This window comes from Bactrocera tryoni, chromosome 2, assembly GCF_016617805.1.
Source record: "Bactrocera tryoni isolate S06 chromosome 2, CSIRO_BtryS06_freeze2, whole genome shotgun sequence".
In the NCBI taxonomy this organism is placed as follows: domain Eukaryota; kingdom Metazoa; phylum Arthropoda; class Insecta; order Diptera; family Tephritidae; genus Bactrocera; species Bactrocera tryoni.
Genome location: NC_052500.1, coordinates 79,692,010 through 79,718,780, shown reverse-complemented (window position 1 = coordinate 79,718,780; position 26,771 = coordinate 79,692,010). Strand labels below are relative to the sequence as shown.

At 38.7% G+C, this 26,771-nt stretch overlaps 1 protein-coding gene across 1 annotated transcript in view; it reads left to right on the top strand.

Annotated features, from left to right (window-relative positions):
* Window positions 1-26,771, top strand: part of LOC120769351 (laminin subunit alpha-1) — a 153,985-nt gene that overhangs the window by 54,159 nt on the left and 73,055 nt on the right. Inside the window, exons 3-5 of the mRNA XM_040096314.1 lie at window positions 22,590-24,526; window positions 24,775-25,113; window positions 25,182-25,549. Of these exons, the coding sequence (XP_039952248.1) occupies window positions 22,590-24,526; window positions 24,775-25,113; window positions 25,182-25,549 (2,644 nt within the window). The remainder of the gene's footprint in view (window positions 1-22,589; window positions 24,527-24,774; window positions 25,114-25,181; window positions 25,550-26,771) is intronic.

The following is a 26,771-nucleotide window of genomic DNA, read 5'->3' as shown; positions in this document are numbered from 1 at the left end:
TGTCGAATTCGCTTGAAAACAAGTTGACAATTTGTTGAAATACGATTTGTGATCGTACGAATTGATATTCGGAGGTGAGCTGATAATGGCAAGAGATTATGGAAATGTGCAAATTTTTTTATGCAAATGCGATTACCGAAATTTCGGGGGCATGCACTTGCTTATATATTTACATATAACTTATTAGGTTTCCTAATTTAATGGAATTGAGCGGGTGTGTAACCATCTGCCAGAATAAAGCTCAGGTCACTGTGGATACCTCATTTTCCAACCCTCTGACAGTAAATGTTATACAAGTGTACAGAAAACACACAAAAAATAATGGTAGTCGAAAAAGTATTTTCGTATTCCTAATCAAATTTCAACTTATTTTTTTTTTTATATTTATGAACTTTAATAAACCAAATTGAACCATTTTGGTCAATCAACTTTTGCAATTTTTTCGCTAGAGACATTATTCCATCAATGTAAAATTTTTCTGGTTTCTCGACAAAAACTGCGACAAGTAATTTTTACAGGGTTCTCTTGAAGCCAACTTTCCTCATTTAAGAGAGTTCTGCATTGACCGAAATAAATGGTAGTCCGACGGTGCAAGTGCATAGCCAAGCTCTCGCACTTTTTGCCGAGTCATCAAAGATGTGTGTGATCTAGCGTTGTCCTGATGGTAGACCAAGCCCTTTCCGTTGATCAGTTCTGGACGTTTTTTTTCGATTCCTTGCTTCAATCTCATCAGTTGTTGACAGTAAAATAGAGAATCAATCGTTCGATCAAGCTGGAGCAGCTCATAGTGGATGATTCTTTTCCAATTCCACCAAACGCTCAGCATAACCTTTCAAGGCGTCAATCCTAGCTTTGCGATCATTTGTTGAGTTTCACCATACTTGGACCCCGATCTTTTTCGCACATTATTGTCGTATTTGGCCCACTTTTCGTCTCCTGTTACCATTCGTTTCGGATATGGTTCGATTTCTTTTAGTTTCAGCAAAGAATCGCAGATGCCAATTCGGCTCAATAAATTTTTCACAAACAATTCATGTGGTAAACAAACATCGAGCTTCTTTTTGTAGCCAGCTTTTTTTTTACAAAAATTATTCAAAACCGTTTGATGATGATTGTTAAGTTCCTGAGTTTCTCTACTCGCTAGGTGAAGTTAGCATTGAAGTACTTCGAGACATATCCATATTGGCTTTGAATCTATGATTGAGGTTAAGTTAGGTCAATAGGCTGATTTTTCGTGAAGAATGACCCCACTTGGACAGCTTGAATCATCTCTCTGTTGAACTCCTAAGTACGTATCAAAAAGACCGTCACATATCCAAGTGCCTAGAATAAGTTATAAATTTATTGAACCGGCTGATATTTAATCCAGCCAATTCGCCGGGTTCGTAGAAAGTATGTCAACCAAGTAAGTGTCTAGATGTTTCCACCTCATTTTCCACCCGGCAACTTTAATAAATGCAGTCCTTCAAAGTCTTTAGTATCACCGTGTGAGTGCCAATGAGACAGTGTTCAGTTAAAACACCTCCCATTGTGGGCATTGAACCTTGCTAAGAGCTAGTAGTTTCATAATCTTTTGTTTTCCACTCTGAACCCGAAGTCTTTCGCAACCTGGTTTCCGACCAAAGCTTACTGAGCTCGTGCGAAACCCATGGATCTCGCTCTCGAGTGCACGAAGGCAGTGGAACATTTGCTCGATCCCATCCTGATCTAATTTGGGTAAGGGTGACGTTTATTGCAAGCTCGTCGGCTTAACAATTTCCCACGATTCCGCAGTGATCAGGCTTCCAGACGAGGTGAATGTCAAGGAAATTAATGCTACAGCTAATGAGGTCATATACTCTTTGACTAACTTTAAGCTCACTTTCAGCGAGTTCCAGGCCTGCATAGTGGCTCTGCCGTCAGAGTGGTTGCATAGTTCCCTAAAAGTAGCCGCACTTGGTTGAAGTGCATACGTTGCTACCTTAACAGCTGCCACGTCTGTTTGAAAGACAATACGGTAGTCTGGGCGTCTGAAACAGGAATCGATAAAGAGCTCCCGACAGAAAACTCCTTCTCTAACCTTGTCCACCCCACCCACATATGCTTCGGAGGTATGGATGCGGAGAAGTTGCCGATAGAAGTAGACACCACGGCCCAGTGGTCCACCGTTAACCATTTAACGATTCTTCTTCTACGATCATCTACGAATGGATAGAAAATTCAGTTCACGACGCAAATAATGTTTGATTGTGTCCACTTTTTCGTTACACTTTTAATCCATGATCCCTTGTTGTATATTAAAAAAATTGTCTAAATTCGCATGTGTCTAAACGAATTCATATCTACAAGCGCCATGCGGACAATATTTTTGCATAACAACAAATTGTTGACAGCTGCTGTCATTGTCTGCCATCGCCCACAAAAGCCGCACACTTTTAAAATTTTCATTCTTACAGACATTCACACATACATACATACATACGCAGTTGCCTCACAGTGTGTGCCAATAAATTGCCTACATATTCGTGCAAATACGAACAACACAAGTACATACATACTCACAATGAGCATAATGACAGTCGCGCTTGCAGCAATGTCAGCGTTGCCACCCCAGTCGAAAAGGTAGCGTCATAAAGCGTCACGCTCTCTTTAATTTCAGGCATGTCAACTTCATATAGAATAGGTGCCCAACGACAGACAGTTAGACATTCGGAGCGACAGACTGATATTCGCCTATTTGCGTATACCATGCACACGCAGCTATGTGTGTGTGTGATATTCCAGTGTGTACTCGTGGTCGTTGTTATATTCGTATTCACTTCAATGACTCACCATCGCGTATGTTCTCGAATTGGCGTCATTAGAACCTCGTCTGGTCTTCGGCTGTGTTTGTAGTGGAGTTCTTGGTAAACTTCAGTCGGTTCCAAGTGTCACTTCAAAATTCAGTAAGTCTGTGACGGTAGCGACTGCTCCTGCTCATATTTTGTACATAATTTAGCGGTATGTATACAAGTGTGGGTGTTCATCGTTTTGACATTCCTTCACCTACCATATGCATAAATATTTTTCAAATATGTTGCAACTTGATTAATGCTTCCTGTGGCTGGAGCAGACAATGTTTAGCGCAAATGCGTGAAATATTTTGAATTATTGAAATTCCGGCTTCTTCTTTTATTTAGTAAGAATTATGGAAAGTAAGAGAGGTGTCTGATAAATAACCTTAGCGATAATTCCTTAATAAAATATAAATGTATCTGTTTTCTGTTCGTTAGTCCTTCCTTCGAATGGCAGGTTACTCATCGAAAGATCCCACATAAGAACATGATGAATTTAAAACCTTAATAAGAAGCTTATGTCTAGCGATAACTATAACTTATAAAAATCCTTGACCTTATTGGCCAATAACTACTGACAGTCAATTTTCACATGCTTCTCTTCACTAGCAAAATGATTCGCCATAGGCAGGAACAGGGTGTAAACTCTCTTTGCCTAATCCGAACCGGTGTGGTGGATGCATAAGAACGTTTCAGCCAAGCTTCGATAGCTTTTGGCGAGTCGCTATCTAATTGTGTTATTCTCTTGTTCGAACGCAATCTCTCCCCTATTGGTAAAAATTGGGCGCTTCTGTGGAATCGCTTCCTTCAGACGGTCCAAACGACAGGTCCGACGTAAAACTTGGCTTGGGAAGCAGTTCATAGCAGGTGATTCTTTGTCAATTCCATACAATACATAGCAAAATAATCCTTGATCGATCCATGCTTGGCTGCCGTTTGCGCTGGCTCATCGGGAATCCAAAGTCATCTACATCTATGTTATTGGAAAAATGATTGATTCTTTTTCACCAGACATTAGATATTGATCAAACCTTTTCAGAATTTTCACAAATTTTATACAGCCTTTGTAACCCCAAATATTTAGATCGACTTCATACATTCCGTGACTTTAAATTTTCGGGTCTTTTAAAAATAATAGTACAAAGTCTTCGAATTTTCTTTGGTATCACTCAATTCGTCTTCCTCTTCGTTTTGAACGTTTAAAGAAATCAGATCGATGATATTTTTACCGGCGTCGGAAACTTTTGAGTTACAGTTGGCTTCAAAGAGCGGCGCAGAGGCGCACTCAAACCGTCATTAGGCTCATTGAGCTTCCAAGTGGTTTAGATCAGACCACGAATAATCCCACTTTGACAGCAAGAGACGCTTGACCGTTGTGATGCCCAGAACTCCTAAATAGGGATCAAAATGACGTCGCGTATCTGTAAAGCGCCTAGAGCCAATCACAATTTATTGAGGAGACTAATATCTACTCCAGCGAATTCGCCGCGTTCGTAAAAAGTATGACAACGAAGATGCTTTTACCATAACCTGGCGAAAGCTGTAAAATGAAGAGGAAAATATTGATATGTTTCCACCTCATCTTCCTCCCTGTAACGTTGACAACTGGCATCTTCCAAGTTCTTTAGCCTCAGCTAATTGTTTAGCTGAAGCTTACTAAGAGCTAGTAGTTCCATGGATATTTTACGTTCCCCTTTGAGCCAGAAAGTTTTCACAACACTACAAGTACTGATTGCTAACCAACGCTTTCCGAGCTCGCTGAAGCCACTTAGATCCAGCTCGCGAATGCACGAAGATGGAGAAACACCAACTCGCTCCCAATCTGATGGTATTTAGGTAAGGTTGCTCTCTCTTTCGAGCTCGTCGGCATTCAGCCTTATGAAGCATCTCAGTGGATTGCAAGTTTTTATTATTTCAAATCCAATTGAGTGGAATATGTTCTGTCTGAACTGGCTGAGGGCTGTATATTTACAAGGACAATGTTCAAGTTTCTCATCATTCTCCAGACATGCTCTGTATTCAGCGTTCATCAAGTATTTGAATATGAGATCCTGTAGGTAGGTGCCCTGTGATGACATCTACCATATTGCTTAGTAGACGTTTTTGGTTTGTTCACCGCCAACACTAGCCAAAAGTACTATTGAACTTTTGACATGAGATGTATCCCTAGAGATTAAAATAACCCTTGAAATAACCTTTAATCATTGGGTAGTAGTTTCGATATTCAGCCAGATATAGATTGAGAGGCATAAGAATTGATCTAATTTTAATCCATTTCGCCAAGCTTCATGCAACATTTCGAGTTAAGTGACGAAATAGTCTTCTACTGGGCTCATTCATTCAAAGCTACGTCGATCTTGCTAAAAAAATGTTTGATATTCGGGACCCTAAAGAAAAGTAATTAGTCTTCGACTAGGCTCCTTCATTCATACATCCATCGTACTAAAAGTAAATCATGTCCGTGGCCCTAAACCCGTAGTTTCCTTAAGATAGACTAACTCTTACATTGTATTTGCGAATATCGATTTCTATAAGATGTGGTGGTTCATCCTATAGTACTACTTAAATCTATCATGCTTAAAATAATGTGTTTTTGATCTGTCCACCGTCAACGCTACCCCATAGTACTTTTATGCCATGTGTTGCAAGTGTTTTAAGATCTGAGATGTTTCTCTAGACCCCATGGATATTTGGGATACAATTCCGATATTCACCCAGATGTAGAATTTGTTAGTCATGCTTCATAAAAAATTTCGGCTTTTGGGCGGAGTTAGCCCTTTACTAGACTCCCTTATTAAAATTTTATTTATTTGGGAATATCGGTTACTGAGGAACTTAGTTCTCATTCGGACTTTGATATTCGGTTCAATATATGTATGTATATCTGTAGCTTAAGGAGATATGCTGTATCAACAAACTTTGAAAATAACTTTGTATATGTCATTCTTAGCTTTCTGGTTAAAATACAAAGATAAAGTAAGATATTTTTCAAAACCGCTACTCTTGACTTTCTGACGTCAAATATATGGAAATACAACGCTGCTGTTATTTTTCGGTCCAGCACTCCACTCAAGCACTCCTCTCTAGTCAATAACCAAAACAACTTTACCATGTAAAGTTTACATCAACTATTTGTTTTTGTACAACAACAAATTGAAAGCAAACACATTTCATACCGTTGCCACAACTGTCACTTACCACTTGTCAAAAGGCGCACAGTAGTGACATGCATGCCATGTCAGCACAATTCTTGTCAATTACAACAATAAATCTTCGAAAGCAACATTTTTTTTTTACTTTATTCTGGGCGGAGAGTAAGCAAACCGATTTGTAGCGGGAATTAGTAAGAAACCAATATTAGATGTCAAGAATTGACAAGCGGTATGTCCAAATTACAGAACGATAAATATTATAACGTCAATGGTGACAGAGCGCATGGCTATGACTTCTTGCCGGACAGCGAGCAGTAATTTAAAAAATAATTGAAATAAATAAAGTAGGAAATTAAAGAAAAAAATATTTAACGGTTCTTGTCTCCTTTGCGTATAGCGCGCATTTCCTAACTTTGAACCCACAATTCTCGAGGCATTTAAATTGCTTCATTAATTTTTACCAAATTCGGCAAGAAACCGTTAAAAAGTTTTGTTGCTTGGTTGGCAAAAAATTGTCCACACATTACAACAATACCAATGGGTAGAATAAAACGTGCAACAACTGTAAAATTGGTCGATTGGTTGGTTTGACGCCAGCAAAGCCGCTGCCGCCGCCTTCGCCGAGTGTCTTGTAGCCGGGAATGCTGCCACTGTGTTGCCATTTCGTAACTGTTCTTTTTCAAAAAGCGCATGTTGTTTGACAAGTTGCACTCGTCGCTCACTGTCGCCGCAACAACAACAACAACAACGCCAAGCAATTGACGATCAACAGGCCAGTAAGTCAAAACAACAATAAGTCAACTTAAGCGACAAAAGCGGGACCTCGTTGCTGGTTGTTTGGCTGTTTAGCTGGCTGGCAGTCAGCAACAAGCCGTCAACAACATTTAACAGCCACAGCAATTATTTTAATGATCATTTTATTTACTTACTTAGCATTGCGGCTACTTTGCTTTGCTTTGCTTTTGGTGCTTTTGCCTCTAAAAATTTCAATTGTTTATATTTTAGTTTAATTCGCTTTTTGTTTTTGTACTCTATTGCAATTCACATATCACGGCGCTGGCTCGCGTGTATGGCTAGAATTAATCCTGGTTGCATGCCACATGTTGTTGCAGGCACTTCAGTATGTGGCAGCTATGCATTTGCATATTGTTTGCAGCACAAATCGAAAGGGGCGTGTGCCGGCTGAGGATGCCACACCGTCGTCACTTGTTGACTGCCTATTTGGCTTTAACTAACTGTAAACGGTTGTTAGCCAGTTTTTGAAACATTATTTCGGTGCTTAATTGAAGACAAATGGTTGTGTTGGAATTGATTGCGCTTAAACGGTTTTAATTGAATTTGTGTGTTTTTCATTAAACCGTTAGCGCGTGGAGTTATTGGTGACTCCTCTTTCATTTTTGGAATCTTCATCAATTGAGGAAAGATAATGTCTGGCTTTGTATACAAAAAAAACAATTTTTTTGAGTACTTCTCTATGGTGCTATCTTCAGCTATTTCTCTCTTACAACAGTTCCGTATCGAAAGGGTTACTAATTGTTCCCAAAAAAGTATATTCACTAATGTTTGTCTGGTCATCGAAATACTATATTAAGCAAGGTAAGATCGTAGGGTTGATCCTATCTATGGATCTCACTTTTACAGCTATCAGTTGATCCGTTCTGATGCCCAAAAACTACTAAAAGGGTATCACCAGATCCTTATAGATCGACAAAGCGTTTTGAGCTCACCACAAATTTGTTAAGGTGGTTGGTACCATTGACAGCCACTTTGCTAGCTAAGCCGAAGGTGAATCTCACTTGTACAACTTATAACGCTGGTCCAATGTAGTACCTAAAACTCCTATATAATAGATCACAAGACCCTAACAAATTGGCACTTTGAGCTTACCACCAATTGGTTGGTATGACGACTGTCAGCTTGGGCTATGTCTTCTCGTTCCCCAAAGATAAGACTACCGAGATGTTTGAGCCTCAATGCTACAAAGGCTAGAAAGTGGAGGAGAAGGTGCCTAGATATTACCAACTCACCCACCTCCTTACAACTTCCTACTTCAATAATGTCCGCAAAATTTTTAGCCTGATAAGTATGTCTATTGGGAAAAGTGCAAGAAGAAGGCCTACGACTGCGACAATACGTACTCTGTTGAGGTCAAGTATTTTAGTACAAAAGAATCTCGCAGTTGCATAGGAACTGGTCGTCGACCAAGATAAAAAGTCGGGCAAGAGAAAAGAAAATAAGAGATGATTTTACCCCGCCTTCTCCCATACAATTTTGGCAATTTCCGTTTGATAAAATATATAACCTCACCTAACAGACAATGTCTGTGTCATAAACCTACAATTGCGGCGAGATCGACTTTACTTCAGAGGACTTCTTATGTTTCACTCTGTGCAAGAAGGTTTCTGCAGCTGCTCAAGTTCTGGATGTACACCAGCGCTTTCCGAGCTTATTAGATACAATGTCACAGAAAACTTTTTTTCGAAAGGTGAGACCTCAGAAGACTGAATTAGTTTCAAGTCCAGTATTTTTAGGCGCACTTGAATATTATCAAAAACTTCTCAAAAGACATCAAGTCTTTACATAGCAGAACTTAGGATTAATTGGGAAACAATAAAAATATAACTTGAATTACAGAATCAGCCACCTTACAAACTCTGATTACCGAACCCTTGGAGAACAAAATGGACACTGATCGATCAAATGAAACTTACCTGAATATTGTACTTAAGTAAAGAGTTCCGTTCTCAAATATATTTTTTTAATTAATAAAAGGAAAAAGTGATATTTTCTATATAAGTTCGGATGTTTTTCGATTTTTTTTCCAAATCTACTCATCAAAGAACCCCCGCAGATACCATCTTATATCTCCCTTTTAAACTAAATAAATCGCTCCGAACATAAGTTCAATGCCTTATAAATTTTCACACGCCCACCCTTTTTAATGCACTGCGAGAGTGACACATGTGCATCACCAATTTCGGAGACAACAAACAACACAACAAAATAAAAGTCAATACGGCAAATGTCAACGTTGACGTTTCGAGAAAACTATGGAAAGTCTATAATTGACAAGATCAACATGAAAACCATTTAAAGACTTTCTTTTAGCAGCTAAGTAGCCGAACTATTAATGAAAATTAGGAGGATTGGAAACAATTTTTAATGGGGTCATATGAACTACCAAGAAATAAACAATGAAAACTATTTAAGAATGAGAAGTAGGCACTTCACATAGAGGTGGTCTATAGAGTGATTCAACTAATTAGCTCTTCAAGTTGATGTTGATGCTGTTCCTCAACAGATTGTTGGAAATTGCTGCTGCTTTTACTGAAGCGTATGAAAAACATATTGTCTTGACAGTACAAATTGATGTGGGAATGACATATGTGCGTGTGAGGTGGAGAATGACATAAGTTTGTATACTCGTATGGTGTTGGAGAACAAATACGTTTTTTGTTTTGTAAATATTTTGAATACATATTTCTGTGTGGAAAATGGAAAACACATCTGTATGGAAAAACTAACAAGTGTGACTTCTTTCATTAATTGATGTTATTTGCCTTATTTCACGAAAGTTCTCAAAGAAAGATATAAGACCATTAAAACGTCTATGTTAAGAAATTTCCCGATTTTCTTAATACAATATTATTTGTTCCAGAGAATTTTGATTATTTCATATTTACGAAGTACTGACTATCGTGTATACATATGTATGTATATTCACATTCTTGCTAATATTGTAAAAAGTCCTAAAAACTTGTCGATATTCTAAGGTATTTGTTTTTAGTACTGGTAATGGTATTGTTACTGATATTTGTGTTAACATATGTATAGGTATTTGGATTTATATTGCTATTGACATTTGTATTAGGAAATTCTTAGGTATAAGTATTGGTGCCGATATTGGTATTGCTTTCAGGTTTGGTATTAATATTAGTATTGGTGTTGGTATTGGTATTGGTATTGGCACTTGTATTGGTATTCGTATAGGTTGTGAATTGATACTAATATCGGTATTGGGATTGATACTTGTATAGTTCTGATATTATTATATAGGTAATTGAATTAGTACTGGTACTGGTATTGGTATAAATATTGATATTGGTATTTTTATGGGCATTAGTATTAGCATATGTATTGAGATTGGCGCTAGTATTGGAATTGCTATTTGAATGGTATTTAGTACAAATACTGGTAATGGTATTAGTACATGCATCAACTTAAGTTCATATGTATGTATGCGTGCAGCCAAGTTAACCTTGTTTGGCAGCAAATACCACATTACAATCAGACCATAAAGAATTCAATACTCCAAATAAAAACAACATGATTATAACAAAAACAACGACAATCAGTGCGTTGTGTGAAAACAAGCTGTGCAGGCGATAAGAGCCCCCAACAACCAACGCAAATGGACGATGGCAACCGGCAAGCGGGCAGCAGCAAGTATGCGCGCAGCTGAGACACAACAAAAACAACAAATGAAATACAAACAAAAGTAAAGTTAAGAAAAATTCCAATATGTGCAACGATAGACACTAAACAACAACAAACAATTGCTGTTTTTGTATTTTGTTGCTGCTGCAAGTGTCGGTGGCAACATTAGCAAACATGTGGCTTCAAATAAAGCAGATTTGCAATAAATAAATAAAAAGCAATAACAACAAAAAGCATGTAACAAAACAACATGCACTAGATTGCGATTGCGATCGCTGAATATCAGCACTTTGGTGTCTGCAATATGCCACTAGACAAACAGCAACGTTCATAAGTATGTATGACATGTGCCAGTCAACAACAATAACAAATGCTTAATTTTATCAGCTGTTTGCATGCGGTTACGCTACTGTCCTTGTGGTTGTTGCTATCAGCGCTGTTATCGTTGTTGTTGTTGACGCTGCTTTCATAACGGCTGTATGTTGCCTCTCTCACACTAACAACAATTACCTGAAGATGCATAAAGAAATGGGTATCGCTGACTTCAAGCAAATATATCCTGGTATTCCTAGCAAAAGTTGTTGTTGTTGTTGATTGCCAGCAACATCGTTGCTTGTACTTTTTTCGGCAGCAGCAATCTATATATCAGCAGCTTAAATATCGTACACGAAAAATTACTAACCGCATTTGACGGCAAGGCAACTGAGGAAGCTCTGCTCGGCTGTGTAGCAGCAACATGTTGCCGTCGTTCGCGCGGTTGCAGAACATTTTAAAAGCGATAATGTTTGATTTGAGTCGGCGATAAGCTACTCACTTGCTTAGACGACAGGTTGCTCGGATTCGTGGCAACAAAACACTCACATACACACATACATATGTTTGCATGTGTGTGTCTAAGTGCTGGCGATTTTCACCATGCACTTGCTTTGCAGACACGAAGAAAAATTATGAAATTGCTAGCTATGAAATTTAGCATCGTCTTATCTCTTTGTGTAATCAAGCTGAAAATTGAATTTTTTTCGTAATCATTGGTTGCCACCGATTACGTAGTGCTAGTAAAGCATTACTTTTGGTTGAGTGGTTTTACTACCGTATACGTGTTGGTCTAGTAGTTCCGCATTGGTATTTAATGGTGTTATGGTTAGTAGTGATATTCATATATGTAATGGTATTGGTACTTGTAATGGTAATGGTAATGATATTTGTAATTGTAATTGTAATGGTAATAATTACGTTTATAGTATTAGTATGTATTTGTATATTGCATAGTGAAATTTTTATGATGATATAAAATATGTTATTGGAATTTGTAATGGTAACCGATACGTTATTAGTATTAGTATTTCTTCTAGCATTGATAATAGATTTCATATTGGTAATGGTAATGACATTTGTAATGGTAATTATTACATTATTAGTATATGTTTTAGCATTGATAATAGGTTTAATATTGGTGCTGGGATTCATATAGGTAATGGTAATGATATTTGTAATGGTAATGGGAATTATTGCGTTAATGGTCTTATTTAGTATGAACTATAGTAATATGATTGTACTGACATCATATATTTTGCTATTGGGATTGGTAATGGTAATGATTGCACTATTAGCTTTGGAAATAGCTTTATTATTGATCCTGGTATTTATACTAGTAATGGTAATAGTATTTGCAATGGTAATGGTAATCATTGTGTAAATGGTATTAGTATGAACTGGTATTTATACAGTAAAACTTTTGTATTGATATCATATATTTTGGTATTTGGATCTGTAATGGTAATGATTGCACTATCAGTATACGTTTTAGTACTGAAAATAAATGCATTATGAAGGCTGGCATTAACACAGGGAATGGTAATGTTAATTGTAATTGTACTGGTAATGGTAATTGTATTTGTAATGGTAATGGTATTTTTAATAGTAATGATTACATAAATGGTAATGGTATGTACTGGTATACTTATTCTAAAGAGAAACTTTTGTGTTAATATTATATATTATGGTACTAGGATTTGTAATGCTAATAGTGACAGTAATGACATTATTGAGAGCTTTCGTATTAGATTTCATATTGATGCCAGTATTCTTATTAGTATTTGGAATAGTAATATTATTGCAGTATTCATACTTGCATTGTATTTCTAACTTTGATTGATTTTTGATTATAAATGATATTGAAATTTTTGTTCAGAGAATCATTCGTACAAGTATAGTTATATTTATTGGTATTTGCATTGAAACTTTTTCTGATATTTGTATGTTATTGATATTGGTGAATTTCGATTATGGTATTGGTAATTATATTATAATGGCATCTGATATGTTAATGGATTATATCAGTGAACAGATTCTAACTGACATTGATGTTGAAACATGTATTGGTTTTGGTAATGGATAATTGGGTTGGTATTGACAAAAATTTAAATCCATTTCCATTCCATCAGAAAATAGTATTTACCGCTTCAATTTCGATGTTTATGAACGTACTTTGTCTTTAATAGCTCTCGGAAATCTAGTAAATGTTTTTAACAATTAAGATGGTATTTGTATTTATAATCTAATTACTCTCTTAAATTCGTTCATTCTTAAGACATAAAGTTGTTGTTAACACTCAAATTCGCAACGACTGACTTTTATATATTAATTTTTTATTTTTTTATTCTCTACCAGTTTCCATTCCAAACCACATTAGACATGATTTCCAGTCATTATATTTTAATTGAAACGCTTAAGACACTAGTGATGCATTTAAGTATATATGTACGTAACAACAAATACGCACATAGCCACCACAATGTTGGTGTGTTTGTCATGTATGGCAACTCTCAAATGTCAAATTAGCGCACGTTGTACACCACCGAAAATGGCTCAATTGTAAAAAGCAACGCTTAGTGACAGCTGACAATTGAGTTGAAAGCTTTTAGGCGCCAGAGCTGCACCGCCAACAACAAGCATACTAACTTCATAGTATTTCCCAGGCTAACTGTTAAACTTAAATACATACATACATATGAACAACTGTCAGTGAATAATAGCAAGAGACATGGAACAGGTTTTGTGTGAATTTCTGAGCCAGCGAAGACGACTTGGAGTAGCAGCTTGTATGGCGGAGTAATAATGTAAAAAAGCAGAAAAACTTGCATGCCGCCGTTTAATCATAATGAGCGCGCTCTTGTAGACGAAACTGAGTCCAAAAAAGATAGATAAATAATGCAGACTTTAACCCTCAGAACTCAATTAAATAATAAAAAATATTTCACACCAAAAAATATAAGAAAGGAAGGAAGAGAAAGAGCATAAAAAGTATTTAGTAAACCTTTCCAAAGCTTACCCAAAGCCTGGGCCCTACTGATTTATCACAAAATCTCAAACTACCTTTCAATCTTTTCTTTTTGCGCGTTTTAGTTTGCGACGCGCCAAAAATTCAAAAACTCGTGCGCTCACTTTTGCTTCCCTTTCGAGTTTTGCTTCCCAAAAAAATTAGCAGTTTATTTCTTTTTACGCGAAATAGCAACAAAACGAAACACGCACACTGCAAAATAAAGCAACAAATGCACCGCTAAACAAATTGTTTGCACAACAAATTTTTGGGGGCATATAAAAATAAAGCGCAAGAAAGTGCCAAGTGTGAAAGATTTAGCACATTAGATAATGGCCGAGCTCGCGTGAGCGAAGACAGACAAGTGACTGACAGCAACAACGCGGCAATGCGCGTTTCGCCAAACCGAAATGGCAGCGGCCGCAAAACAAATCCGAAAAAAAAATCAAAAGCAAAAGGAGGAAAAATATTTTGCACCAATAGAAGGCAGATGAATGCTCGGCAACAACAAAAACAATGCACTAAAATTCAGAAAACGCCGGGCAAAACAAACATTTCCTATAAATTTAAAAGTTTAAACTCGCACAGCGAAAAAAACGCGGCCACAATTGGACGCCTGCGAATGACGGCGCATGCAACCCGTTTAGGCTGACACTCAGACAGCGTTGTATCAGACAGGCTGACGAGTCAGTGGTTTTTCAAAACAAAAGAAAAAAATATTACAAAATTGTCAGCAAGCAATGAAAGTGAGAAATTTTATCAGTGTTTATAGTTTTTCCGCTTAATTAACAGTTAATTTGGCTATTAAGAAACCCAGTACTCGTGACTCGCTGCAATAAAATATGGTTGCATCCATACTTTATGAAAAGACTGAAAGATATGAAAGCAAAGAGTACTGCGCGATGAATTTATAACTTCATTGTTCGAGTTCAAAACAAGTCAATATGTTCAGAGTTTGTAGCGATGCATTAGAAAATAATCTGTGCAAAATTTCGTAAAAATATCTCATCAAGTGAAAGAGTTTTCCAAACCATGATTGCTCAGTTTATATGGCAGCTATATGCTATAATGATCCTATCTGCACAATTTCTTCGAGAATTGGACTATTGTTTTAGATAAAAACCCAAACTAAATTTTGTGAAGATATCTCGCCAAATGAAAAAGTTTTCCATACAAACACTTTATTCCGATCGTTCAGTTTATATAACAGCTATATGCTACAGTTGTCCGATATCGGCGATTCTGATAAATGAGCAGATTCTTGGTGAGAAAAAAACGTGTTTCAGGTCCATAGATCAAAAACTGAGGGACAAGTTCGGGTGTGTACAGACACGCTGACTATTTATATATACAGCTATACCTTATAGGGTCTCCGACATATCCTTTCGAGTGTTACAAGCAACATGGCAAAACTAAATGTAACATGTTCGGTGCATAATATTTTTGTGAATTTCTTCTCTTGTTCGAAAGAAGAGAAAGGCTAGTGTTGCGGGTCTAGTTTTGTTGATGGATTGCAACAAAACTATAAATGGTCATTTTTTATCTCACTCATTTATTTTTAAATAGAATATAGAAAAAATAACAATATAAGTTTTTAAACTCTGGCCTTGACGCCTTCCTTGAATCCACCACTGCCGGTGCAACGTCTTCGACTTCTCGGCAAGAGATCAGCTTCAGAACCTGGTAGACAAAAAAAGTTACTTGACATAATATTTATGACTAAGTTTATGAATAAAGTTGAAACAGTTTTGAATATTTAGAAACCTGCCCTGTCTGAAACAGTAAAAAAATTCCAAAAAGCTTGTTTTTAAACTTATCAATAACTTTCATGAATAACTGACATGTGACAGGTTTTGAATATATAGTTCTGCCAGAATCGTTCGAAAACTAAAAAAAACACTACTGCCCTAGATTTAAGGATGAAGCTGCGCGACGTGAATTGCCAGCGATGTACCGGATTTGGGGTTCGATATCTCATAAACGAACATGCTTTCTATCATAGCCTTTTTAGCGTATGTTTTTAGTTTTATTGCTTAAGAAATAAAAATACCTGGAGAACTAAGTTATACCAAATAAAGGCCCTCATCGGGTTGTGGAGCGGATAACGATGATTGATTTAAAAATGTTCAAAAAAATGGTGTTTTTTGATCAAATCGCGAAAGTATCCCTTAAAGGCCGTTGAACCTTTATGATAAGCTTTTTATGTCTATAATACTATCAAAATTTTTGTGGATATCACTGTTCAAAGAAATGTAATGCTATGTTTAAGAATTAGACCAAGGACTTCCAGATTATTATTACTATTATGAGAATTTTCGTTATAATTTCGAAAAAAGTAACTTAGAGGAAGTTTAAAGTTGGTATTAGTTTTTTACTTCAATAAGAACTCAAATAGATCACGGATCAAAGGCTTATCTAGTATATGTAGAGAAGATTTAATAATCATCACTTTATAGTATCCAATTTCGCAGATGATCTGAAATACATATTCCTTCAGCTAGTTACTTAATGTCTATGACCATTACCAGTACAAGAAACACCTTTCCAACAGGGGTACGGATAACTACGCAGCACTTTTCGATTGCGCAGCAACTGTAGACTAAGGAATAAGGCCCTTGGGTCTGAATATCCAAATAGGGTTCACCTTGTCTCTATAGCGCTCAGCAGGATGCTGAAATTCATCAGAGTGCTGGGCATTTATGAACGCGTGAGAAAGAGGAAGGAAAGAGGAATTACCACCGCATATTGCAACATAAATAAACGCTTGAATTATCCAGCGTTGTTTACATATTAGCGTAATTAATTTATTTCACAACCAATCACGCCGCTAAATAACTCAAGTATTCCTAGTTCATTTATCAAGTATTCCGATTTCATTTCATTTACCCACCAAAAACAGCTGGTCTTGCGCCAGCGCGGCCTTGAATGCCGACTATGAATAATAAATAACATTCTTACACAATAAAAGCGCAAAAAGGCATGACAAGAGTGCCATACAAAATAATTACGACCGCAATGAATAAATATGTATTATATAACAAAGCCACCGGGTTCTAACGCAATGCTCACCGGTTTTTTGGTAATCTTATCGCCGCGTCGCATTTGGCGCTGGTGTCGCGTCAGCCCAGCCACTGCCGCGCCGGTGTTGCAAGTTGGCCAATTTTGGCGCATTGCGCACACTTGTTGAACTTTTGCTTGCGTGTCGGCATATCGATGCAGGAATAAAGATAACATTTTCGCGGCATTAGAAGTGTTTGGCCAGTGTCTCGACGCTGTAGCTCCGCTTGCGTCTAACGAGTGAGGGTAGCTCTAGGCGGTTGTTGTGCAAAGGACGCAGGGGATTCTAACAAGTTGTGCCAAATCATTAATGCGCTTTAACTAACTGTCAGTTAATTGGTCAGTTATGTACGTGTATTTGCATTTGCGTGTTTAGATAATCTCATCGCCGCCACAAAGCACTGTTTTCAGCGGATAATCTTGGCTCATAAATATAACTCATGATTAACTGACAAAGATAGCCATTGATTGAGTCGCAACCAAGCGATAACTAATGTATTTATGGCATATATTTATAATTATAATACAAACACGCTGATTTTTGAGAGTTGAATTGAGTTGACCTGAAATTTTGACATGATTTTCAAAATTACTTACAATCGTTTTAACTTAATTGTGGGAATTTTCGCTTACTACGATTAAGTATGTTCAAAAATAAGTTGTTATAAAGCAGAAATGGACTTTTAACAAGTTATCAATTATATTCAGCTGATCAAATTTGACTCGGATGGTGCTTTTAACAGTACTTTACCTTGATCAAATTTGACTCGGACTGGTACTTTTAACAGTGCTTTAACATGAAAACAATTTAAACAACGAGTTTGTTTGAGATTTGTGCTTCCAATGGAATCACGTCTTTGGAGTCTTTGAAAACGTGGTTGAAGTGTTTTGGGAGTTAACATTATCACGAACACGTCAAGATGACGTATCAAAGGTGCTGCTTAACAAGATAGCTTGAATACACTAAATTAGTCAAACACATTATTACTGGCAACGAGACGTTTTATGAGAAAAATAGCAGTCAACGACGTTCTAGCCGGTGAAATTTACCCGCAAAGGTAAAAAAAATCGGTCGTACTACTTGCATGCGGCTTCAATATGGTTCCTGGCGCTAGACATTAAATCAATAAGCTGTCGGTAGACCGTCCTTTAAGGTCCAGAGTGCCGAATTCGCGCGAGTATACAAGCTATCAGAGTCGTCTACAGGAAGAAGAAGAAGAAGAATAAAGAAAAAGAAGAAGCATCATAAGCTTCACAATGTGGCAGCAACGATGGAAAACTTCGGATAAAGGACGGTGGACCCACAGACTGATACTGAACATTCACACTTGACTCGGACGACATGAAGACCTGGATTTTCACCTGACTCAAATACTAAGTGAGTAGAAAGGAGCCATTGCAGAAGTTCACGCAAGTGAGGAAAGTTCTCTAAGCCCCATTCACTTGGGAGTGGCGAGAAACGATTATTTTACATATGACACAAGCAGCTCACGACTTCCGGTCTTAGACTAAGTATTCTCTGGGTAGTCTGAAAACATTCGTTTGAAGGCGAGCTAAAGTGAGAAGGCGAAACATCCCCTCCACAGGGTTCCGCGCTGGGTTTGGGACCCGCCACGCAAAAAATAAACACAAAACAGCCTCTCCAAATTAGCGCCAAACAGCGAGAAGGAAGAACGACAGGCGCGAAGTTGTAAACTCGGTTATAACCGCGTAAGCGGTGTCTACGCCAATGAAGAAGAAGAAAAAATACTAATTGGACATGTTTAATTTAGAAGATGCCTGTACTGATTCCACGATGCTTCAGCTTCTGCACGGCAGCTTCAAGTGTGACCAAACTGAGTCATATAGACAAGCTTAGCGCCCCAAAAATGAGCCGAGACAAAAAAGAAGCATATAAAAGTCGGTCAAAAGTAAGGATGATTTTGATTACCGTGGTGTGGTTTACCATGCGATACTTCTGAAACTCCGAACTACGGACTACCAATTCTCACAGATTGACTATTGACAAAGCTTTTTCAGATAAGACAGTTGGTATCAGTCTCAGCCACTTCGCTTAGTTTGTCGAAGGTATGTCACTCTTAGTTTGGCAAAAGCTGGGCAGTAGATCAAGCTCCTTCATGAGGCTCTAGTAAAAAGCATCGCATCATCACCAACAATCACGACGAGATGGATTTTGCTAAGAGCAAGCAATTTAGAGAGCCTTTTAATTTTCCACTCACAAGTTCAGATTCTTGACCAGCACTTACCATGCTTACGGGAGGTCCATAGATCCAGCGCAAGTGAGTAAGAGGAAAGCGGAATACCGACTCGCTCCCAAACTGATGAAATTTAATTACAAATAACCTATTTTATAATTATTTACTGTTATTATAAAATATCATCCGAAATTCCGCTCTTTAACTCGCGCTTGAGTAGATTTGCTCGCACTGCATGCTGACATGTGTGGAAAACGCTTTTATCTTTCGAGTGCCTTTTTTTCGCGCCGAAAATTGTCTCCAAATGGTGAATAAATACAACGACAACAAACAATGCAATCAAAATAATCAAGAAAATCGTGTAGATAATTTTCCGCCGCCAAGGTGCAGCCACACAAAATGACATTTATGACCGCAAACATTGCGTCGTTGTCGAACGACTGAGCATTTCGTTTTGTTCTCGTTGTTGTTGCACGGTTTTGAACGACAAAATTATTTATATGCATGCACATTTCAAGATTTTAAGAAGCTTTTTCGTTTTTGAATTGTATAGCCATAGAATAACCTAGCCCAATGCGCCGGCGTGCGACGGTGTCAACTGTCACAGTCATAAATTTTATTTGAATTTTCCAATTCTATGAAAATCGACCTTCGAGTTTCCTTATTTAGCTAAATAATACACGAAATTTTCATATTGGTGCTGTTTTATGTTTGCCATGCGATAATCGGTTGGTGTGGTGCGGTATTTACATTTAATTGTTTGACGACATGTTCACGCTTTTGAAAATGTGGCGCTTGCGCGTGGCGAATGACTTACGTGTGTATGTATGAGTGTGGCTTTTGTTTGTCAGCTTTGCTATTTGTTCTATGAGCAGGGTTGGTTTGTTGGTTGGAGCACTGAGCTGTGAATTTGTTTTTCTAAAAATAATAAAGGAATGACAGTGGGACTTAGCAATCTCTTCAAGCAAGGTGAAAATTATAAATTATACAGACTTCCTTACCTTCACTTATTTAAAAAGTTCTGATCTTGGCCTTACTCCTGGGACTCATTTACAAGAATTCTCATATTCTAAAGATTTCCCTTCAAGTAATATACGTAATAGAACTCTGGGTGTATAATTTTCGAATTTCTTTCGGTTCTGCTCCGAAATCAGTTAAAAAGTGATCCATTTCGAGGTTCCTTACTTTTTTAAAGAAAAAACACAGAAACTTCAAACTTATCGGGGAATGTTTATTATCATTCAAAATAAGATTCTTTGGCATTTATTTTTTGAAGAATATCTCTTTCAAATGTTGGGCGCGGCTACGTCTCAGATGGTCCATCCGTTAAGTCCAATTTTCGACGACTCGTTCGAGCATTTTGGCTGATAACTGGCCTATATAGACTTTAGACTTTACATATCCCCACAGGGAAAAATCGAATATCTTGATATCACATGATCTTGGTGGCCAATCGACCGGCCCAAAACGTGAAGCCATTGACAGTTACGTTCTCATCGGCATCATTTTTGAAGAAATATGGACCGATGATTCCACCGACCCACAAACAGCCCAAGTTTTATTTTTTCAGGATAAAAAGGCAGCAGTTAAAACTCTTCAGGTTGCTCTTCGTCCCAAACCTCGCAATTTTGCTGGTTGGCATACCCATTGAGCCAGAAATGGGGCTCATCTTTGAACAAAAATTGGCTCGAAAACGTCGGATCTTCTTGGAACTTTTCAAGAGCCCTAAGAGCGAATCGATTGCGCTTGGTAAGGTCGATTGGCTTCAGTTCTGCGCAAACAGTATTTAGACGTAAAATGCGAAAGGCGACCAATCGACTCTTAGCGGATGGTATAGACTTCAAGAAACTTTGTCTATGCAAATAGTAAGGTTATAGTAACCCCACTTAAAAAATTCAAACTAAAAGAAATCTCAATGTTTCATTTAAGAAGTCTTGTATTCGTTTTATATCATGATATTTTGGCCTCCAGATATCCCGGTCATTTGCGATCTGTTTATAATTTTGTATGGCAAACTTCTCATGTCTTCCTCGATTTCTTTAATCTGTCTTGATTATGGTTTTTCTTTCGAAAATTAGCAGTTTATTTTTTCTTTTTCGTGTACCGTCCATGATTCTGCTCTTAGCTCAATACTGGTCGAATGATGGTATTGCATACGGCCAGTTTACATTGACTATTGAGTAGCTTTGCTTTAAACAGTCCATTCCACAGAGACGCCTATTGTTATCGCTACTGAGTTCGATGTTTAAGTAAGTATAGACTTTTACAATTTCAAGTTCGTGTTGATCTATTTTCATTGTGCTGGTTTGTTTTTTCTGGAAATCATCATATGTAAATTTCGTTTTATCTTCGTTAATTTTGAAACCAATTTGGTTAGCTGCCACCTCAATATTAGCGAAAGTTTTGGATAGGTCAGGGATGCTTTGAAGTTCTATTTAATATGTGTCAATCATATTTGTGCTCGTAAAGTATCCCTATGGACTGTTTGAGCGAAACAATGTGGTCTACTGTTGACCTTATGGGTCCACAATCGCATTGATATTCAGGAAGGACGTTTTCTGCTTGATGTATGAGTTTTCTGTTTACAAGCCTCGCAAATATGCTGTATATCGCGCTGAGAAGACAAATCCAGCGGTAATTTTTATCGCATTTTTTAGAATGGCGATAATTGGTGCTGTATTCCAATCTTCTGGCAGTGATTCAATGTATCAGCTTAATATTGTCAGATGATTTCAATGAAGAGGATGCTTGCGTTTGTTGTGAGCTCAGGTGTTTTATCAGATGTTCCTATTATCGTCTGCCTTTGCTTTTACATATATTTACGCTCGATTGAAGTCCTCATTTTTTACCTTACTTTTTCTATAAAATTTTGCGAGATTGAGGACGCTGTGTTTTTGATACCCTTTTCACGTTTTTCTTTCGATCTTGCGGACAAAATGTTCAAATATCCGGTTGATATTGGTTTAAAGATTAATTCTAAACATTTCATAAAAAAGTGGTTAAAAACCTAATTGAAATAAATTTCGTTGTGATAAAAATTGAGCTTACTTCTGGGGTTAATTAGCTCAGATCGTAAGTGTAATCTCTTCTTAGACTACAATCTAGTCAAGTTTGTCCTAACTTTACCTTATAAAACTGAACATAAGCTTACCCTACAAAAACTCATAATATAACCTCATCAATATCTGATTTTCCACTAACCCAAAAAAATATACAATATAATTCTGCTTAGTCGACAACTACGAGGCTGCTTAAAGACATACGTTAAGCAAGCTGTTTGGATATCCATAACAAGTCAGCTCCCTAACACTAGTTTCTAGTGAGGTAGGATTTTTTGAGTATAATTACGGTGCCCGAGAGTAATACTGCGGCAAATAAGAAGCCCGACTTCGTGACGTGTTCTTAATACCGGCAGAGTGGTGGGATCATCGGTTCTTACTACCTGTAAATTTCCTCGTTTTCTAAGAATCATGTCCCTGAACTATTATGCCATGATTACATAGTCTCGCTTACAATAGCTCTGAAGCAACTTTTGAACCAACACTTTTTTATAATGATGAATTTACATTATTCTGCATGACTTTTTAGCAATTACTTTTCAATATCTTACTTCCAGATATATCAAGTCTTCTTTGTCATGCTTAAGTCGGCAAACTCACCCAGACCCGCCTCTTGGGTATTGGAGAAATCGCTGGACGGTTTCACTTACAATCCCTGGCAATATTTTGGACTCAGCGACGCGGATTGTCAGCGGCGTTACGGTTTGACCGGCCAGAATGGCAAATACGTTTTCGAAAATGATACCGAAGTCATATGCACGACACAATTCTCAAAAGCGCTACCACTCGAGAACGGCGAATTACATGTTTCGCTGTTGAAAAACCGCCCCGGTGCTATGGATCAAAGCGATGAACTAATGAACTTCATAACAGCGCGTTATATACGCATACGCTTGCAGGGCATGCACACAACCGCGAACTTGGATAACAGCGTCGATTGGCTGCTGGATGCGCAATCGCTGGAGAAGCGCTCTTTCTACTCACTCAAACAGATACGCGTAAGTGCGCGCCTCGATTGCCACGGTCATGCTGATAAGACTGTTGAGTTGGCGGAGAAGCGCGCCGACGAGTTGGAGTACGCGCAACTCGCATCCACGCTGCAATGTGTCTGTCAGCATAATACCTGCGGCGCCGATTGCGGCGAATGCTGTGCGCTCTATCAAGACAAACCATTTCGCAACGGCACTGCGCGTGAGCCAAACGAATGCGCGCTGTGTCAGTGTAACGGACATGCGGAGTCTTGCTTTTATGATGCATTTCTGGACCGCGGCATCTGTCAGCAGTGTCAAAACAACACCGCCGGCAATGAGTGTGAGTTTTGTGTGAGCGGCTACTATCGCGCCATAAATGAAACGCTCGCGACGCCCTGCCAGCGCTGTGAATGTGATGGACGCGGCGCTGCAGGCACCTGTGATCCCGTAAGTGGTCAGTGCCACTGCCGGGAGGGCTTTCAGGGTGCGCGTTGCGACGAATGCGCTAGTGGTTACTATGGGGACGAGTGTCGTCGCTGTGAGTGTGATGTGCGCGGTACTATACCAGACACGGAATGCGCGGGTGTGTGTAAATGTAAAGCGCATGTGACCGGCGATAGCTGTGGTGATTGCTTACCAGGCTATTATGATCTAAGCGCCGCGCATCCAGATGGCTGTGCGCCCTGCTGGTGTTCGGGTGTGGGCTTGTCGTGCAGTAGCGCTGTGTTGCAAACGCTCGCCTTCGAGACGCTGAACGATTGGAAGGTAACGGACATGACGCGCTCCCAAGTAGTCGCTGCGACTGTGGATCCCGATACAAATTATCTAGTTTATGGCATGGACGATCTGAATGATGTGGAAGCTATTTACTGGCAAGCGCCACAAGGTTATCTCGGTAATCGACTCACTAGCTATGGCTCGCGTCTCACCATACAAATTAACTGGGTCACCATACGTGGCGATACATCTGGCAAACCTACCGCTGGACCTGACATCATACTATTCGGACGCAACGGTCTCAAAATTGCTTATGGTGACACTACATATACACATGGTTCAGCGGCTACCATTAACATTACGCTCGAAGAGTCGGGTTGGTATCATGTGCCGCCAGCTGTGCGCGATATTAAGACGCGCCTGAGACGCACTGAATATCACGGATCAGCGGTGACTCACGCTCAAATGCTTTCAGTTCTATCTGCTCTTGATGCTTTACTTGTACGCGGCACTTTTCACACGGATCAAGTGGAAACCTCATTGGAGCGCGTAATTATATACTCGGGCGGCACAGAGTTAGGCGCCGCGAAGGCAAGCACGCGCGTTGAACAATGCGTTTGTCCCATCGGCTATTCAGGTCTCTCTTGTGAGAGTTGCGATTTCGGCTTCATACGCATCTGGGAGAACGCGACTGATCATCAGCTGGTAGCTAAGTGTATACCTTGCCCGTGCAATGGTCACTCGAACTCATGCGACTTGCAGAGTGGCGGCTGTGGCAACTGCATGCACAACACCTATGGCGAGCGGTGAGTAAATTGTTGGAAGTTTGTATAAATTTATTTATTTTGGATAGATAAAGAGAATTTTTTTTACCCCTGACAATATTTAAATATTCCTAAAGTTAGGTAGCAAATTATTATTATTCAGACCTTAATACCTGGTCACCTTAAACCATCCTCCCCACCTCTGGGTGTTTGTCTCTACTAGAACACTCATATTTCACCACACTCACCACAACTGCACTAACACTCACTCTTTTCTCTCATTCGACTAGTTGTGAGCGTTGTAAAGTGGGCTACTACGGCAATCCGCTGCAAGGCACCGAATACGACTGCAAACGCTGTGCTTGCCCTCTGCTGGTGGATAGCAACAACTTTTCGCCCAGTTGTCAGTTGAAAACATACAGCATCATGGATCTGAACCCCATATACGGCGTGGTGGAGAATTCCGAATACATTTGCACACAGTGTCCGCCCGGCTACACTGGTGACCACTGCGAGATGTGCGACGACGGCTACTATGGCAATCCAACGGAGTTGGGCTCACAGTGCCGGCCATGCGATTGCAATGGTGGACCGTGTGATGTCTTCACGGGGCAATGCATCATATGCGAGTGAGTAGCAAGTGACAAAATGTAAAAATCATTAAAATATAAATTTTTGTTTCTTACCCAACCCTTAGCGGCAACACGGAGGGCTGGCGTTGTGAACGCTGCAAGCTCGGCTACTGGGGCGATCCCTCGGCGGGCTGCGAGCCATGTGATTGCTATATAGACGGTTCGGATAGTGATTATTGTGACAGCACGAATGGTCAGTGTTTATGTAAACCGCGTTTCGCCGGTCAAAAGTGTGACGAGTGTGACGCGGGTTTCGCGAATGTCGATTTGAAGTGTTTACCGTGTAATTGTAATCCATTCGGCGCGGAGGATATAGACTTTTGTGATCCCGATAGTGGTCAGTGTCAGTGTAAACCTGGTGTGACAGGTCTGAAATGTGATGAATGTGCCGAGGGACATTTTGGACTCAAGGAGGAATCCGATGGTTGTGAGGGTGAGTGATCGGTTTAATACTTAACTTAAAATTAATTTTAGATAAACGAGATTAATACAGGTGAATAGTTTGATAATCCATAAAATATTTAATATTGATCTTAATTCAAGTTCGGTCTAAAATATTGTATTTGTTTTATACTCGAGTGTATTGTGGTGGGTTTGATTTTGACTTCTTGTTTATAATTATATTCTCTACAAGTTTTGGATCAACTCAGTGCTAGATATGAATATATATACCTATACATAAGCAGACTCTTAGTTATACCTAGGATCTATTTTGTTCCATGATTTTGTTTAGAGAGATTTGAGTATAAAACCATTCTTATCTAACTAGAGGAAAGTAATAAATGCTTTTTCCACAGTACTCCACAATTAGTGTGGAGGGCTAGACTAGGACTGTAGGAACATATATTAGTTAAGGAAGTAGTTAATTTTTAACTTTGGCAACGTAGAAATCTCGGGTGGTAATATACCTCACCACATCTTTTCACCGGTTACTGGAAGGCATTCTCGAAACAACATATCTTCCGATCTCAATCAGCTTATCCAGTTTCTCAAATTAATTTACCCGAGATGTGAAATGTTTATGATAACAAAGGCGCATCCACTCTAAGTCTTGCCAGATTAGATATTCTTTTCTGATTATAGTAAAAACCGACGGTGGCTGGATAAAAATACGTAAAGCCGACTATTATATAAACATGAATTCGGTCTTCCCCTTGATCCAGTAGGAGCTGCGGTGGCTTTTTCCAGTACAGTGTTGGACCTCAAACTAGCCCCGCAAGCATTGTTCAGCTACTAGCAGCTGAGCAGACGCAAGGTCCTTAGAAGGAGAGAGTCTTCTCCTTGGTCAGATAGGAGCTGCGTTAACTTCGTCTAGTTCAATACTGGATGGTTGAACCTCAAACCAAACCAGCAAGCATTGGTATATTACTAGAACTGTGCAGTTGTTAGGTTCTTCTAGCCCACGGTAAATAGTAAAAGGTCTAGTGAGATGGCAGTTGCATCTGAAACCTGGAAGAAGTTGAGATAGAATAATCTTAATATTCCTCCACAAATATTCCACCTTTGCCAATCATATCGAATTTCATACTTATAGACTTCCAAGGTGAAGTAGCGGAAGTAACAATAAAGCACATAAGTAAGCAGATTTGTTATAGGTCCAAGGCGCATTATCGAAAGCTAATATCCAATTACTGAAGTTTTTCATATGCTTTCTC